The 18,861-nt window shown below is 32.1% G+C and overlaps 1 protein-coding gene across 2 annotated transcripts; it reads right to left on the bottom strand.

Annotated features, from left to right (window-relative positions):
- Positions 1-5,786: 5,786 nt before the first annotated feature.
- LOC140743646 (prostatic acid phosphatase) lies at positions 5,787-14,047 on the bottom strand. Of its 2 annotated transcripts, none has more exons than XM_073075073.1 (8): positions 13,551-14,047; positions 11,080-11,173; positions 9,775-9,973; positions 9,341-9,496; positions 8,573-8,799; positions 8,302-8,497; positions 7,508-7,611; positions 5,787-6,991 (listed from the first exon to the last, which is right to left on the bottom strand). In XM_073075073.1, exons 1-7 carry the CDS (start codon positions 13,791-13,793, stop codon positions 7,557-7,559), a joined length of 1,170 nt encoding a protein of 389 aa, XP_072931174.1. In that variant the 5' UTR covers positions 13,794-14,047; the 3' UTR covers positions 5,787-6,991; positions 7,508-7,556. The 2 variants fall into 2 exon arrangements, with proteins under 2 accessions (XP_072931174.1, XP_072931173.1); XM_073075072.1 differs by having other exon boundaries at positions 8,325-8,497; positions 13,551-14,046.
- Between the last annotated feature and the right edge of the window lie 4,814 nt (positions 14,048-18,861).

The raw sequence follows: 18,861 nt of genomic DNA, 5'->3' as shown, positions 1-18,861 counted from the left end.
CCCAATACATTCCCATATTAAAAATATATGTTACGACGGCCCGTGGAATTTCGCCCTATGCTAAACCTCTCTGAAATCTGTTCTTTTTCCAGACACGCCGAAGGAAGTACAACTGCAATAACGGTTTTTAAACTTTTTTTACTTATAGGGGTTGATTATTGAGTACCTAAAATGCTGAAACGAGTGTGTCAACAGAAAGGCATACTGCATACACCCTTTTATCTTGAGGGTTGATCTAAAAAAAAAGCAGTGACTCAGATACTTCATTGTGTCTAATGATAATTTTTCATAGTGGTTGCTTCCAAATTAACGGATTATAAAATAAAGTTTCAACCCCTATTTAACGAACTTAAGACTTTATTTTCCAAAAACGGAAAAATAAGTGATATATTATTTACAACCAGAAAGTAAAATACTAATTTTCATAGCCTTTGCTTCCTAATCAACTTACTTCTAAACAAAATTTCAACCCCTATATTACCCACTTAAGGGTAGATTTTCCATAAATGGTGTTAAAAAAGTTCTATCATTCCCAACCAGAAAGCCAATTGCTAATTTTTACAGTCCTTGCTTCCAAATGAACGGATTTTAAAATAAAGTTCCATCCCCTATTAAATGACCTTAAGGGTTGATCTCCCAAAAACCGTGAAATAGGTGTCCTAATATTTTCAATCAGAAAGCCAAATACCAATTTTCATAGACTTTGCTTCAAAAGCTGCGTCCCTTAAACAAAGTTTCCACCCCTATTTTACCTTCTTATGGATAGATTTTCCATAAACGGTGTTAAAAATGCTCTATTATTTCGAAACAGAAAGCTAGATGCTATTTTTTACAGTCCTTGTTTCCAAATTAACGGTTTTTAAAATAATGTTCAATCCCCTATAAAACGAACTTAAGGGTTGATTTTGGAAAAAATCTTACATTCGATTTTTATTATTTTAAATCAAAAAGCTAAATATGAATTTTCATCGAGTTTGCTTTAAAATTGACGGACTTTCATACTCAACTTTCAACCCCTATTTAACCCCCTTAACGGTGGAATATCAAAAATTACGTTCTTAGTGCGCATCTACATTATAAAATTAAGCTATATTCCAAGTTTCATGATTATAGCTTCAGTAGTTTAGCCAAAGCCTTGATTAATACGTTTTGAACGTGAGTATCTTTTCGCTTTGTATATATTATATATAGATGTCAGATATTATTGCATCTTAGTTGACGTCAAATGTCATAACACATGTCACAATTATTTGATCAAATTTAGCATCACATATTTTTGCTGCCTATAAATGTCAGATATTTTTGCTGCGTTCGTGCTGGCATATATTATTGAACTCGTTATTGGGTCACATATTTTTGCTGATCTGCCCATAGTCATATATTTATGCTCGTGACTGTACATATTTGTTGCCTCCCACGTAAGTTGTATCTTTAACATCATCTGTAGAGGAGGTGATTCAAAGGTTCATCTTTCTGAAATTTTGTTATGTATGTAAATGTAGTTTTGTTTTTGTATCAAAATTAAGAAAGAAAAAAGTATAACGTAAATGTGATTCTTTGGAACACAGTCATTTACAGTTCGAGTTTTGAAGATACAACTTATAATGTACCTACTTTTGATAAACATAATGGATTAACGAATATATAATAGGTATCTATAGGTATGTATGTAACGCCCAAAAACCCATAAATATAGGATGTCAAAGATACACAATGTCAGTTTAAATGCATTACCAAAATTGATATGTGTATGTGTGCGTAATAGTGTTGTTACCTTCATATTTATTTATTTATTTATTATTTATGCACACACAATATAAGAAAAAAGACAAACACATAAAGAAATAATATGTACAAAGGCACTGCTTATTTCTGTCAGAAATTTCTTCCAGCAGACCTGTGAGTGGATAGAGGGTGCAGAATGGTAGTATTAGTGTGTACTTAAAAAGATGTAAAAATAACATATATGTTATACTATAGATATATAAATATACATAAATATATAAATACTTATACATACATATTCACTATATATATATGAACTACTTAGATAAGGAAATATAGTGCTCTTTAACTCGCTTTTTAAATATAGAGATAGTGTCAGATTCGCGAATCTTTGGTGGAAGCGCATTCCACAATCTGACAGCATGCACTGAGAAGGAATGGGAATAGGAAGAAGTTTTATGGGAAGGAAATTTAAGTAGGGTCTTAACGTGTGTTCTGCAAGGAGCTTCATACTTTTTATCGACTGACATCCAATCATTGATCTATAACCTGAAGATACGCCGTAAGCGGGCAAAGTTGAAACATACAAAATACGTCAAGTGGTGTAAAACGAGTTAAAACGACGACAGTCGCTCTCGCGCGGCGTAGTAATACACACGAATGTCACTGAAGACGTTAAGCGTCATTATTTTGAATTTTAAGCCTCAAAATGCCTTCTTGTGCAATGCGTAAATGCAAAAATTATGCTCGAAAAAGAAACAAACTTCATGGAATCACCTATCACACGTAAATGAAGAGAAATTATTAAATTTTGTTTATTTTTCGTGTTCGATCCGCCATGATTACGTGAGTAACCAGAAAGAGACAAAGTATGTTTTTGTCAATGAAAGTGATAAAGACGCAAAATGCATGGTCATAGATCAACAGAACAGAAGTGACATCTTATTGAAGCTGACGATGTTCATATGTCGTATGTTATAGTTTTAGATCCCACTGCTTAATTTTTATATTAGTGTGTTTTTAGTCCAAATATAACTTTTTATAGTTTATTTTAATAAAATAAAATCGATATATGGGAAATTCTGTATCCTAATCTCTAAATTTTCTTCGATACCTGTGGTAAATAATAAAAAATATTACCATAAAATGTATATAGGATAGTATACGGTATTTTAAAATTTCTTTAATTGAATAAATATTTCAATCGTTAAGGTCGTATTTCTTCCTTAACCTAAACATAATTTAATAAACAATCTTTGTATAGCCAGAAATTAATCCTCAAAAAGACCACGGTAAAATTAGAATCTTATATATAAAATTCTCATGTCACAATGTTAGTTACTGTACTCCTGCGAAACGGCTTTACTGATTTTCAGCAAAATTTATATGCATATTCAGTAAGTCTGAGAATTGGCTACTATCTATTTTTCATATCTCTTAAGTGATAAGGGTTGTTCACTCTTAACATTTTTTTTTATTTATATAGCAACACAATGTTTGCTGGGTCAGCTAGTACATTTATAAAATTTACACAACTTTGCAATTAATGGTCGTGTGTAAAATAAAACTGATAATAATAAACATAGATTAGTAAAGATACTTCGCCGCCTTGAAATTGAAATAAGCCACAAACGGCTTATTAGTAAGTTATTTTTTTGAATTCTTGACAAATAAAAACATTTTTAGAGAAAATTGACGAATAAATAACTAATACTGCGTAATTTACATAATAAATAAATAATTATTTCAAATATTTTAGGGACATTTTAGCACGGAGACGTAGCAAAACTTTTTTACGCAACTATTTCAATTCTCAAAACTGGGTACATTTTCTTGTTAGGAGTGAGTAATCTTTACTAATCTATGATAATAAATATAAACAATTTTTAAATCGTATATTTTAAACCAGTCGATACATCTGTATAGATACATTCTTTCAAATTATATTTTTATATAATAATAATTTATCTAGTTAAACTGTACTATAACATTTCTACGTAAACGACGTATTAAAACTATTATCGACAGTTTTGGACATTTTTTACCTTCTGTTCCATTATTTCTTTGTCTTTGACAAGCATGCGGATCAATGGGAAAGCCACCATACGTCCAGTTTTTAACGGGACAGTCCCTTTTTCGATGCTTCGTGCCGTTGTCTCCGAAATGAACCGTTGCCATTGTCAATTAAGTAACAGTAAATAGTATAATTGTGAAAAAAAAACATGGGGTGCTCCATTTATCAGTTTTCATAAAGCGCCCCACATTTTTTGCACAATTATACTACTTACTGTTCCTTAAATGATTCCTAGATTGAAAATTATTTTCTACTTTTTAGTTAATTTTATCATAAAAGCGTGTTTTTTATTATTTTTAACTATATTTTTTCAAGTAAAAAGTATTTGACATAAAAAAATCGATGTCCCGTTTTGACTGAAGTAATCATTGGTCACTATATTCCATGGTCAATATTTACGTTTGCGTACACTTGAAACGCAAGGTCAAACACTAGTTGTCTTTTTTTATCACATTGTTCTAATAGCTCTGTCCCTTATAGAACATTTGTCTATGTAGTTAAAGGTAAGTAAAATAAAAAACGTGCATGTGTGCTATCAAAGCAGTTTCGCTCAAGTTTTCTCTAAAGTTAGTGGGCGTATAACATGTCTAGTATAAAATGTCATTGCATCCAATATTAATTTGATGAGCCTGGCGTGGCAACGTAGCTTTCGTATCCAAATTCTTACACAGATTAATAAAATAACATATTTTTATAGATAATTTTTTATTAATATTATGAAACAAATATTATGAAATATAAATTAATACGTCGACTTCTTGGTATAAAACATTTTTCCTCAAAATGTTTGTTACATATTACCGATGATTTAATAGGATAGGATCCATTCTGGCCGATTTATTATTCTAAACCACTTTTCACGTACCTCAATCGATCGACTTGGTATTCTTGAAAAGATATGTAATATGTAGGTGATACAAATATTATTCGAGTTATAATAACATCAAAATTCAGAATATGTATATTCCGTTACAATACTTCAACAAAGTTTACTTTTATACTATTTTTGTTTTATGTTGATACTATTTGTGTGATGCATGAAATGATCTTTATTATTATATTATCGACATAATATCGATATAATATGACGTCACCGTTTTGTCAAGCCCTAGCATAAACAAATAATTTAAAACTCGTATTTTGTTAATTTTTCGAACATATGTATTTATATATAGCAAGATAAGTGAATATAAAACCCTCGGATAGAAAAATCGTATTTACCTGTGAAACGTATACTTCTGTGGATTACTTTTCCTTGTAACGGTACACTTGACAATAGAGCAAGACACCATTGAAAAAAAAACAGCAATATATTAATATTAGTATTATTTTCGGTAAAATACTAAAATGTCTCGTAGTCGGGGCAGCTTAGGAGCTTAGGGCCGCTTATTCAGAGAGAAATTGGCATGCCATGACTTTTCGTGACATCTCTTTTTCTCTAGTAGATTGTCTGTAGGTATGGGTTGACATATGTCTTTCTCTTGCTTTGTTGGTCTGTAGCGTAGCGAAAAAATTCTAAGTCTATGGTAAAACCCATGGATATTTTTGGGGCAAGCCACTAGGGGCGCTTTACCTATGACAAAAATTACGTAGAGTTGGCTCCTATACCCTGTATATAATAATACTCCATGTTCTCCTCATTGATCTACAATTGCAAACAAAACGTTAGAAAACAAAAGGCCACAATAATAAATGATCTGTTATGGTTTTTCATTAATTAAGGTTATTTTTATGATTAACTTCCAATTCAAATTTATATTTCTTATACCTAAAATTTCGATCTGTCATAATTATTAACTAATTTAAGTTGATTTTTATTATTAAATTAAAGTATTTTTTGATTTATTTTACCTGTAATTGAGAAGCAGCCAAAGAAATTGAATAGAAATCCATCTAGCTTGGTTACAGTACTTAAGTAAAAAACTTTCATTTCGTTAAATGAGGTTGGGAAGTATAACTTATTGCATAGAAGAGAAATAAAAAACAATTCTCATAAATTCGTTTACTTATTACGTATCTAAAAACACAAATCTATTTTCTGGTTTACACAATATTTATGATCTTAATTAGTGTACTACTATTATACGTAGTGAATAAACAACTATTTTAGACACACAGGAGTAGCAAATTTCATAATTTTAAGCACTTGTAAAAGTATTTGAAAAATGTGGATATGAAATAGGTAGGTACATGGATAAAAATAAATCTTAACATCCAGTTACTTTGTCCGTAAATTACATACAATATTATAAATATTTAACTAAGTACAATCATACATATATACTTATATATTGAACCTACTTCAGTACGTATTGTTATTAAAAAACATTATCAAAAAATCAAGTGAGTTGTGGAATAATACACTATGTGTGCGTGTTTTGTTCTATAATTCGCACGTTTTTATCATGATTCAATTTTCATCTAATTTTCTAAGTGTAAATTTTACCGCAATATTAAAACAGTCATTCACGTAAACAGCACCTTCAATGCTTATTAACTTCTAAATTTAAATTTCTACTACAAGATTTGCAAGACACAAAAATGTCTAAAATTATTTGATGAGGTTTCCCCATTACTAAAATTAAAGTATCAAACAAAAAAGTAACAAAAAATAAATATCACATAAACTGCTAATCCATAAATATTACAATTTTGGTATAAGCTATGTATGATACGACAGTTTTAATCTGTATAAATCAATATTTTTTTCTCTGCAATTTCAATTGAATTAACGTCAAGCAATGCTCATGGATTTATAAAATATACTAATCAAGTTTATTTTTAGAGATAAAAGATCTAAAAATAAAATGCATATAATATTATTACGTAATAATGTTTGAAAACAAGACTAATATAAACTAATATAAGAATAAACTTAAATAAATGCTGAGCAACATTAAGAGATCATCATTGTACCAATCAAAACAATCATGTAACACACCCAGTACCAAGTTATAATGAGCATGTTATATAGAATAATCTACTTTGACATATATTATGCGCTGTTCAATTTAAACAGGTATTATGTTGAAGATATTACTAAATTTTAAATCTAGCTACATGAATATAATGTATATATTATTGACTATATTCCAAGTCTATATATTATTAACTATATTGGTTTCTCGTGCATGTTTTTCTGACATAAGTTGTGGATTTTCTACATTCATATAACCCGTACTGGCGCGTACCCTGGAAAATAAAATTAATATTTATTTAAATAACATGTATATTAATCACATGAGATAAATTTCTTATTTGCATAATTTACTTTGGATAAACTATCCCTATTTTTACTATACATCCTTGAGATTATGGTTACAAATACAAGCTATAATTAAAACTAAAAGCGTTTGCAGTAAAAAATAATATCAATTTTGCATTCCATATTTTCCAGACCATAGTATAAGTACTGTTTTATATTTGTCTGTGTTAATGTATCAAACAAGGTGAAGTAAGATTATTGAAACCACTATGTTGTTATATATAACAATATATTTTTTGTGCCCTATAGGGCACAAAAAAGTCAGGTGTAAATTTTCTCTATCTCTAATAGTCTACCTACAAAAGCTAATAGTTAATAGAAATCATTTGTAATTCCAATTTTATATAAATAATTATAATTAACATGTCCACCATACTAACGGAGTTTCAATTTTAAATCTAACATACAAAAGCCTATAAAAGCATATCAAACTATCTACTCACATACGTTGCCTGGTGACTCGTATAAAATGTATTTTATGGGTAATGTACATTAAGGCACACAGGCCCAGCCCCAGGAATAGTGACATGCCAACCAACGACATAATCTGAAAAAGTACTATTTTATTAACATACAGTTTTAGCAGGAAATTAACAGAATAATTTCACAAAAACATTACACAAATAGTATATTAGGTTAGGTATGTTAAGTTGTGAAAATGATGATGTTTTTTAACCCCGTTATTAATAATTAATCTAACCAATTTTTACCTACCAAATCTAAATTTGACAATATATAGTGGGCAGAAATTGTAAAATTTCGATGTTTGGTAAGCAAGACTAATAAAGTTGATTGATTACAAATAACGAATGTCAGGGAAGAGCTGACAGGTCACCTCATGAAAAGGACTTATCTAATGACAATTAACAATATGAAATAAACGCTTGAAAGTTATAGAACGTAAAATGAAGCATCATCGCTAAATTATGTTAATATGGAATAACAATAAAATGAACACAACATCAATTCCATATTGTTATTGGAGACATAAAAAGATCAACATAAAAAGACCTTGGTATTTAAGGGCTTACCCTTTCCCAAACTGTATATATATTATTCATTTTACATGTAATATAGATCCATTACTTGTGACATGACTGTAAAAATGTTAGTGGGGAAATTTTCTTAAATTAGTATTAACACACATTCATTAATCATAATGTCTGAAATTGTCAAAACTATATTAATATTAATGTAACGTTAATCTTAATATATTTTTTAAGTAATTGTTATTTACATATAAAACAAATCCTTCTTCACCTTCTTGCCACAGTCATATTCCCAATCGACACTCAACAGATTATCATACAGTCTAATAAATCTTTCAATGGGACATTTTTCACCACAGTGAGGGATGTAGAGAACACGAGGCTCGATGATTTCTGTTGAATTCTTGTATGAAATTCTGATGTAGTAAGTATTATTAGAATTATCTGAAAATTATAAAAATGTAATTACTGTCTTAATAGCACATGGTATTTATCATTTATTTCATGACATTGTTTTACCTTGAAGCAAGTCAAAAAATACAGTTGAGGTGTACACTGGGCAGTTTCCATCATATAACCCCAATCCAGACAGAATATTTCCAATAGTAAAGTCATGAGCACTGTATACAGAAAGTTTCAAAGAACTTTTCTTAGTAACAAAATCAACCATTTTTGATACAATATCCTTCAGTAGAGGTCCAACTAATAAGCGTGCCATGAGGGGTGTACCGGTAGGTGTTTGGAAACTGAAAAAAAAACATGTTTACATAAATACATACTTCCTGCAGCATTTTTTATTGTTTACAGAATATGGGGTTAATTATTACATCCATTGAAACTAGAGATAAGGATTAAGGATGGTTTGATCTTTACACTATTCAAAGTACCTACAAATAGTTTGTAGTTACATTGTATATTAGTTATGAATAGTATCTAGAGTATCTTGCTTATGTGTCTTTAGTTACCCTAATAATTACACATGTCAGATAATAAGTAATAACACTTAACTCCTTATCATGGATACTGTAATTGGATTAGCATTTGTGCACTTGTCATTGCACAAGATTGCAAATGAAGAAGTTATAGTTGAAAACAGTCTTAATAGTATGAATGAGAATAACATTCTTAGTAATGTTCTACACATTGCTTTTTATTTTATTTATTTCATCAATTTAATAAAATGTCATACATTGTTCCAGCCACAACATTTGTATCATTATAAATCAACATTACGATATTGTCTATAAAAACCTTAATATTTGTAAAGAAAGTTTCATCAACATTTACCTGTAACAGGCTGGTTCCTGCATCTTATGAGGATATACTGCGTGTGTCCAATTAGGCAAAGTAAAGTTATAGGACTCTTCTATTTGAAGTGTACTATAAATGTCCATTATATCTGTATAATCTTTTATTTTACGGCCCGTATGTGTTGTAAGATAACTGAAACAATTGAAAATAATGAAACAGGGCATTGTGGCAATGGCAAAAGTAACAATTAATTTACAGTCTAGGGGTTAATGCAATAACTAAATTACCTTAAATGGATACATATGGTCCATACATCTTGTGTTCAATCAAAGTTGCAAATACATGCAAAGCTCCAGTAGCAAATATAAAGATACAGCAAATTGTTTAAATAAAACATGATTTGCAAAAAGCATTAACGTAATGATTATTACTGTTAACAAATCAGTCTACAATTAAAATTTATTACATACTCCATAACACCCTGGTAAGATTTAAGCTTCTTCTTATATGCTGGAGTTTGGGTATATCTGATTTTTTCCTTTTTATAGGCCATACAATCCTTTTTCATAGCTAATACTTCATCATCTTTCTCCGGTTTAGTGTGTACTGGTATTGGTTGCCACAATAATTCAGAATTCCAAATAGAACTTCCAGTAGGAGGAAACATACCTGTTATTATAAGAAACTACTAAATAAATAAATTGATATGATTCTACATGTTCATTACAACATTCAAAACTAGCTATGGCCGATATAGCGTTATAACGGCCGATATAACGGCTGATATAGCTGTTAATAGCTGCAACAGCTAATATCACATCACAATATTAGGTGTTAGTCAGATATTCACTGTCTTAAAATCACATTGAATGATTTATAAAGCAAGGTGTCTAAACAAATAGCTAAATATGACTACATTCAAAACAAAATAAATGGCTAAACAATATTTGGGTATATGACAATGCACTTGACCTGTTAAAAAGTACTAGAAAATTATAGTTCATTCGTATTTGCAAATAAAATAAATAATAGCAGGACAGCTAACAGCATGCAAGCATTCAGTTAGATTAAAAGGGAACCATTGTTTTCAACAATTGCAAGGATCCACTAATACACAAGCCAACAGTAATTTCTGTTTAAAAGGTAATTAAAAAAACAATTTTAAAATGAAAACAACCCTAAATCTACAACTACTTTAAAATAATATCAATAATTAACTGTATACTAGATATATATAGTTAGATCTCACGGCAGATTTTAAGTTGAGGCATTCAGATACTTTTCATATTAGAAACGATGGTGCATTAGATCAGTAGCCTCAAAATTTATAAAAAGCAAAATTACTTGCAACATAATTTGAGGAAATAAAAATAAAATCATGACCTGGATGTTTTATAATTCCTATATGATAACTGATAACATTACGATAGTAATAAGCAACATGCCTACTAAATCATGCATTATTAAATTTAAGAATAATAAGTTGAAGATTTTGTGTAAAACATTAAATATTAAAAGAGTAACAAGAAAGTTACTGTTGTTACTATATTTAGTATAATTATTTATGTAATATGTTTATAAACTTTAAATTAAGATACATGTGGCAAGTTAAATTAATACCTTAGGTTATAATTATCTGAAACACAGTGATAAAAATTGCTTAGATAGATTTTTTAACGGAAGTGAAGATATGAATTTTCAGGTTCTAAAAATAAAAGCTTTTTCAGGTGATTTTCTAGAAATATCTTAGGGTAATAATTGTATAATTGACTCACCAGCTAAATTGGCTTGAGCAGACATTAATGTACGGTCAACATCAGTGGACTTTATGTAAATTTCCATTGGATCAAATTTCTCCGAAACAATTTGCTACAGCAAGAGAAATAAGAATAAGGTTATAATTATTTTTATCTTTTGAATTTATAGATAGCGATGTGTGCTATAACACACAATAGGCAAACTTAATATGGAAAATTACGACTTTACTTCCATATTTATAAAATTGTATCATTTTAATATTGACATCAGATTGTATAGAAAAATAGACCAAGTCAATTTAATTCAAGATATTCCACAAAAGAATTTTTTTCCTAATGTGTTGGTTAAGTGTGAACTGAACTATGACCAATGAGCAGTGTTGGGTTCATGATTATGAACCAATATCTATATAGGTAAAAATCAATTACTGTTTGTTAGTCTCACTAAAACTCGAGAACAGCTCGATTTGGCTAATTTTAGTTTTGAATTATTTGTGGAAGGTTTAAAGGTGAGTAAATATGAAATATATTTCATAAATACATTTTGAGGCGGTACGAAGTTTGCCAGGTCAGCTAGTTAATAATATCGAAACATCAACATTTGTTGTGCTCATTTTGAATATACAGTTGGCCCATGACAACCCCATAATCATTTTGCAAAGCAGGAACAGATAAAAAAGTTGTCCAACTATTGAGACTATATTGGAATCCAGTAGACTAGAACTATTGAAAACTCCTTAAAAAGATAATCATATATAAATTGTGAAAAAAAATTAATATGTCCTTCTTACAATATAATTTTACATGAGTTTTTTTGATGACTGTCCCAACCTTATCCAGGAACCACAGGATTCACTTTTCCTAACCTGCTTGCACCCGAAATCCAATACCCATTCCAAATGAGCATGTGACATATTTTGTTTTGGGTTTATATTGTTTGTACTAACAATCTTAACATCGTGAGCTGATTGCCAAATTTATACAACCATCTTGGAGACAGATTAAAAGGTTACAAATCATCATCATCAACCTATTACTGTCCCACTGCTCAGTACGGGTCTGCTCTCATAATGAGAAGGATTAGGCCATAGTCCACCGCGCTGGCCAAGTGCATATTGGTAGACTTCACATACCTTTGAAATTTTTTTTTTTATAAATCACTCAGGTATGCAGGTTTCCTCACGATGTTTTCCTTCACCATTTAGCAAGTGATAATTAATTTCTAATTGCCAATTTTATACTATCACCTTGGAGACAGATTAAAAGATTATATCTCATATTATAAATGTGAGTTTGTTTGTTTGCTTGTTAGTTACACTTTGATGCCTTAACTAGATAACCGAGTGTCAAGAAATTTTGTACACACATTATCAGAGGTTTGCCTCCGAGCCACATTATCAGACCCTTTAATAGTCAATGATAAACTGGTTTTGCAATTTTATTAGAACCTACACCAAATATCTTCAAACAAAACCCAATTATACCCATCGGTTGAGGAATTACATATTTTGTCTCCAGAACCCACTCTGATCCTCATCATATTTAAATGGGACCAACTTGTAGCAATTGTCCACACACGAAATTAAAGGCATTAAAATAGGTTCATAAACGGCGAAATTATGGCTGTTATATTTACATGGGTGGAGAAGTTCCCCTCATTTTCTCCAGAACCCATAGATGGATCCTAACCATATTTAAGTGGGACCAATTTCCAGCTCATCTCTACACAATAAAAAAAGAATTATTAAAATCGGTCCACTAATGGCGGAGTAATTTGTGTACATACATAAAAAAAATATGTATATACCGGCTTACCGGCGGTCGGTTAAATATATCTTTCTGCAACCAAAACCGTGGCTACTATTATATAAAGTTACAACCGTTATTTGATAATGTCATTTCAATATGGTTTTTTTTAATACCGAACAAGGGGTTTTTGCAAAAATGATGTCATGAATGTAATGAACATCACATTTATGTCATGGAGCCATGTGAGCAACTGCGCATAGGTTGATAACTTGCCTTTTCAGTTTAAAGGTGTTTTGACAGGAAACAGATTACCAGAAGTCTATTACTGATCTGGTTTAAAGGTTCCACACCGAACATAATCCAATATAATGAGGTAAAGTGGATGTAGTATCTCGGAAGGGAAATAAGAAGTGTAGCATTCCAACCAGCTTTCCGATGTGGAAAATTGTATTAATGTAAAAAGTATATTTCCATGTTTAAAGGTGACTTTATAGTATTGCAACTCTATATACTTATAATAATTTTGCATATTGCAATTTACAATTTATTGCTTTTGAGCTTGTTTGTGATGCAGATTGGCAAATGTTCATTTTACTGAAACTACTACTATACAACTTTAGTAACCAAGTAGACCCTGCTATTTACTTATTCATAGCGGAAGAAATAAGGTCGAGGTCGCATCGATCTGTTAATTTCATAATTGATGTGTTTAGTGTTGTACTAGATAAAAAGATTCTTACCGAATAACGCGTCCTTAGGTACTTGCCAAAAGCGAAGTGCTGACTTTTGCCAATATTAGTTAGCTGACCGAATTTTTCGGGCCAAAGGGATTGGTCGCGGTAAGGATCTGTAGGGTATGTGTCAACAGGAGTTCTATCACCATGCCGGTAAACGACAGCGGCATGTCTCACAGTCTCATCGCCAAGAGATAGGGATAGAACAGTAACAAAAACTGCTAACGCAACTATCTTAAAACCCCTCATCGTGGAATCTTGTAACTAATTCTTTGGTAGATACATGTAAAAAAAATAAAACTGCTTCATGAATCTATTCCATTCCGGATATAAAGAACTATTGCTAAACAATAAATACGGTTATAGAGAAACGATAAACCGGAATGGAGGCAACAAGGGCCTACGCTTGGAAAAGGACACTGTAGCTATTACAGAATGTACTCTGAGGCGCTAGGTGCCTACGCCCCACCGCCCCGTTGCCGTCGATATCCAATATCAATAGTTTTGTTTTTAATTTCAATAATGTTGCCAACATTTGTTATAAAATTATAAATTGTCATGCTTAAAACCATAAACACGAGTATTCTTTTTTTAATGGTTTATACTAACTATTTGGGTTTTAATAAATTAAATTCCAGCGAATAGTATAAGACAAGGTTTATAGAGGTTCTAATAAAAAAATTAAATGTTTATATGTATATAGTATTTTCACTAGTTGACTTTTTTCCGGGAAAGATATATTTTTTTTGTTTTTTTTTCTTGGATCAGTACGGCCTATCATTGGCAATCATTGTAATTTTTGTTTGAACATGATAACCCGCTTAGTTCAAAAGTTATAGCGATTTACTTACCTCACACACACAATTCCCAAAAAAAAATCTTTAAAAGGTCGTACAACCGATGTTTTTTTTTTATTTTTTGTCGAGAAAATGCGGTTTAATTTAGCCTGTTTCAATATGTGCACATAATGGAGATTCACACTGTATATGGCACATGTAAAAGCACTTTCCAGCCATAAGTTTGAAGGCTTCTTAGGCCATTTATAGGGTGCCCCTGTAGTTCCGGGACCAGAATAGGGCTACGGTATCCCCTGCCTGTCGTAAGAGGCGACTAAAACGGGCTTTAGGGGTTGGGGGCAGCAAGAGTCGGAGCTCGAACCGCCCAGCCAACAACCCCGGGAAGGACGGCGGTATCTGTGGTAGCATAACGTTGTGTACAGCAGACGGTGTGGTGATTCAATCTCACCTGGGCGGAGCCCGACGGGGCAGTGCGCTGAGAGGAATCCGGTTGCGTTCCATTGGAGATCTCGGAGTCCCCTACGCAGCGCTGAGGACGGCTACTTGGGGGGTATAAAATCCCACATAACCCCGTGTCGTGTATCTTTTGAAGGTTTCTCCCTCGAGAAGAAAAAAATGCTATTTATAGGCAATATGACATAAATGAACATAACTTTATGTTAACGTAGCGTTTTGCTCTGATAGTTTGGTACCGTTCAGGCAATTCGTAATATTATAATTCCTTTTCAGTTCCTTCAAGTTTTTAAGAAAGAGTCATTTTGCATTTTTTTGGTGCCAAATAACTATAGGTTTCTTTAAATTATTATTTTAATGGTCAATATTTCTGCGTCTTTATGAAAATTATGAAATACAAACTCTCAGGCGTTTGGTACCGGATTTTTCATCCACGCTCATTATATTAGACTTGTCGCCTTTCCACTGAATCTAAGTACGTAATAACGGTCATAGCTTTTCCACTTATATCAAAAAATATGTATACTTCTACAATTTATATTTTTTAAATAAACAATTTTAATATCTCAATATAAATTAATAAACCACTACCTATATAAACCAATATAGTACGAGATGTAGGCAAGCGGCCGGATAGATTAACACTCGTGCCCTGGAAACAGGGTAGGTCGTTGGTATCTGTCCCTGTAGTTCCGGGACTAAAAGGGGCTTTCCCTCCCACATAACCCTGTGTCGCTTACACGACACCGGGTTTTGAAAGTTGCCCCCTCGAGAAGAAAAAAAACGGTTGTTGGTATGGGATGGTACATTTCTAAACATCATGGATCCGTCTATTTTTCTTCTTATCTATTTTTATGACTAAAAGTAGAGGAGAAAATATACTACGAGTACGTCTATGTAAAGTACTTTACTTTGTCAGTAAGAGCTTGTTCGACTACCGACTACGGAAATATACTTTTTAAAAATCGAATTATGCAGAATTCTTTTTTATTAAAATCCGCTTCGTTTTCAGCAATCGTTATACGTATGTTTCGAATTATGCTATCCACGCACACTTGAAAAATTCACTCTGTAGGCATATCATATTGTTTGCAGTGGGCAATATCTAATATCAATTGAAAATATTGCATTAGTTATTGTTTAACATTTATGTAAAATATTAAATAATGTGCAAGGGAAATAGTAATAGTAAATGCCAATTTTCCAAGATGTGCACGTGGACCTATGTGCGCAAATGCGCATTAGCAATTACCTAATTATCATTTTAACAGTAAAGAAAAACATTGTAAGGCAACCTCCACGCCTATGACGTCTTAAAAAAGGTCTCAGGGGGAACCGAACTCCACCAGTCCACTTGACCAGGAAGGTGGAATAATGCATATAGACTAAACCTTGCCGTGCCCCAGATTACACAAGATTTTGGGGCGCGATCTGGGGGTACAAATCATTTATGGAAATATAAAAACTCGAAAAATATAATTTGGTGAATAATCAACATAGATTATAATCAACTTAGAAATGTTTGAATGTAATCGAATAAATTGGCTTTTCGGGATCCCTCTATTATGTCGTGGTCCCCTGGCACTGCCCCCTGTGCACTTACGGTAGAGTATGGATGGATTAACTGCAAGGGGACTTTTATTGTAGCTCAGACATATGTGTTATTTTTTACTATTAGGATTTCATAAGATCGTATAAAACTATGTAGATACTTAATTTATTCCACTGATAAAAATCGGCTACAGTTAAAATAGGTTAATTGGCGAGTTATCAAATAAAAAATATATTTTTATTACTTATGCTTTAATGATGCAGTGTGTTCATCGCATTTAATATACTCTATAGAGATAGTTGGGAATTTGGTTGGAGGATTATTTCGTAGTTTCGCAGGTGTTACAAAATTTACAACAGTTTTGTAGTACGAGTATACCTACCTATATATGAATTGCAACTTGGAGGTAAATGCCAGTGGAATACTTTTAGAGTATTTCAATATAGAATTTGTAAACAGGTATATTAGATAGTTCACAGTTTATAAGAAGTTTGCATAAACCGATATTGTGGTTAATTTCTCGAAACGGCTTTGACGATTGGGATGAAATATTTTAATTTAGATTTTTTTTATCTATTTATAGTTTACACAGAACCATTTAGTTTATGTCAGTTTGGTTAGGTTAGGTTAGTACCTATACAGGGTGAATTTTTCAAATAGGCCTTCAGGGCTAAATCCGAAACTATAAGGATTAGCGGAAAATGCTGAAAGGAGTTGCGAGGCCGATTTTGATAAAAAGTACCACAAAGTGGAAAACTTATTATATATATATATATTGACTCCGGTCTACAATTAGTGAATGCAATCCCGACTCGAGATCGTAAAGTCGAGATCTCGCGGGATTAGAAATCACAATCCCGCGGGATCCCGAGATTTTCGGGATCTCGTCTAGTTACTAATACTGAACATAGCGGGGGTATGTTCAGTATTAGAACTGGTCGAAATACTGATTATAAATAAAAGGAGTAAATTCAAGATTTAAAAGGTTGACGTTTCTGTCATAACACACATTGTACGGACAGTCGGTATTCGGATTTCGTCACGGGACGTATATAATTATATATAGTATATTACGGGGGTCCTGGGGACTTATTTGGGAGTCGCGAGTGTGTGTGCATCACGGACGACCGGTCGCCGAAAGGAACAGCGCACCACTCTACGGTATTTATACATTTATTCACCTACATTATTGTTTCTAGCGCACAAGGATTCCAAATTATATTTCGGATCAACCAGCGACCTAAAACTCTACATTTTATATATATTGCTCCGGTCTACAATTAGTGAATGCAATCCCGACTCGAGATCGTGAAGTCGAGATCTCGCGGGATTAGAAATCACAATCCCGCGGGATCCCGAGATTTTCGGGATCTCGTCTAGTTAAAATAATCACATCACTGTAAAGATGAAAACTGCTTGTTGGTTATAGTGAGGTTACATAAAACAAAATATTATTGGAAACAAAAGTCTTTATCCTTTAATTTAACTAAAGTAACGAAATAATTAACAGTTTTATTAAAATAATCAAAACAAGGTATCATCATCATCGTCAACAACCCATTATTGTCCCATTGCTGGGTACGGGTCTCCTCTCAGAATAAGAAGGATTAGGCAATAGTCCACCGCGCTGACCAAGTGCGTATTGGTAGACTTCACATACCTTTGAGATATTTTTTTTACATCTCTCAGGTATGCAGGTTTCCTCACGATGTTTTTCTTCACCAAGCTTTCTTGTTTAAGCAAGTGATAATTAATTTCTAATACGCCCATAACTTTGAAAAATCAAAGGCGTGCCTGTGATTTTAACCTCGGACCTCTCGATCGAGAGGCCAAGTTTCTTAACCACTAGGCTATCACTGCTCAAACAAGGTATAGAATAGTTAAAGATTAAAAAGTAGTTATGGGTAATCACCCATGAATTGAAAATAACTTCTTAAAAGTGTATCAAGTGTACTATCTGCCAACCGGCATCTAATATCCCTTGCAATGTAGCCAGCTGCTGAGAAGGCCCTCGCCGACTCAACACTGGTTGGCAACATTGTGATTAAGCAATTATATACAAACTGGAAAATTCTCTCCTTGTTCCTCCACAATCCCGTCAATCTCGAACGAGAACTCGTCATATTATGCTTCGGGATTGATCCCGAAAAATTACACGGGATCTCGCGAGATCGGGATTGCATTCCCTATCTGCAATTACCTACCTTTTACACGGTATTGTAGATACCGACTATTATTTGAATACGCCTAACGCAGTGATGACATTGTATCAAAAGCGAAAGTCTCGTCCGTAAGGTGCCTATTAATAGCGTGAAAAGCGAATTGCGTAGATGCCAACAAACATATTCGCACATCACTACCAACGACTATATAATATTAGCTAATTGTATTTTGCAAAAGCTCACAAAAAGTATATCATTGAAATTTAGTAAATGTAGATTTGTCTAATAATGTGACTACAATTAATAAATAATGAACATTATATCCTATGATTATCGAAAGCAAGATTTTATAG

The sequence above is a fragment of the Epargyreus clarus genome, unplaced genomic scaffold, assembly GCF_041222505.1.
Source record: "Epargyreus clarus isolate Ecla_fem2 unplaced genomic scaffold, WU_Ecla_fem_2.2 ptg000007l, whole genome shotgun sequence".
Lineage (NCBI taxonomy): Eukaryota > Metazoa > Arthropoda > Insecta > Lepidoptera > Hesperiidae > Epargyreus > Epargyreus clarus.
Note: the sequence above shows the minus strand (reverse complement) of the source record. Positions and strands in the feature narration are given on the sequence as shown.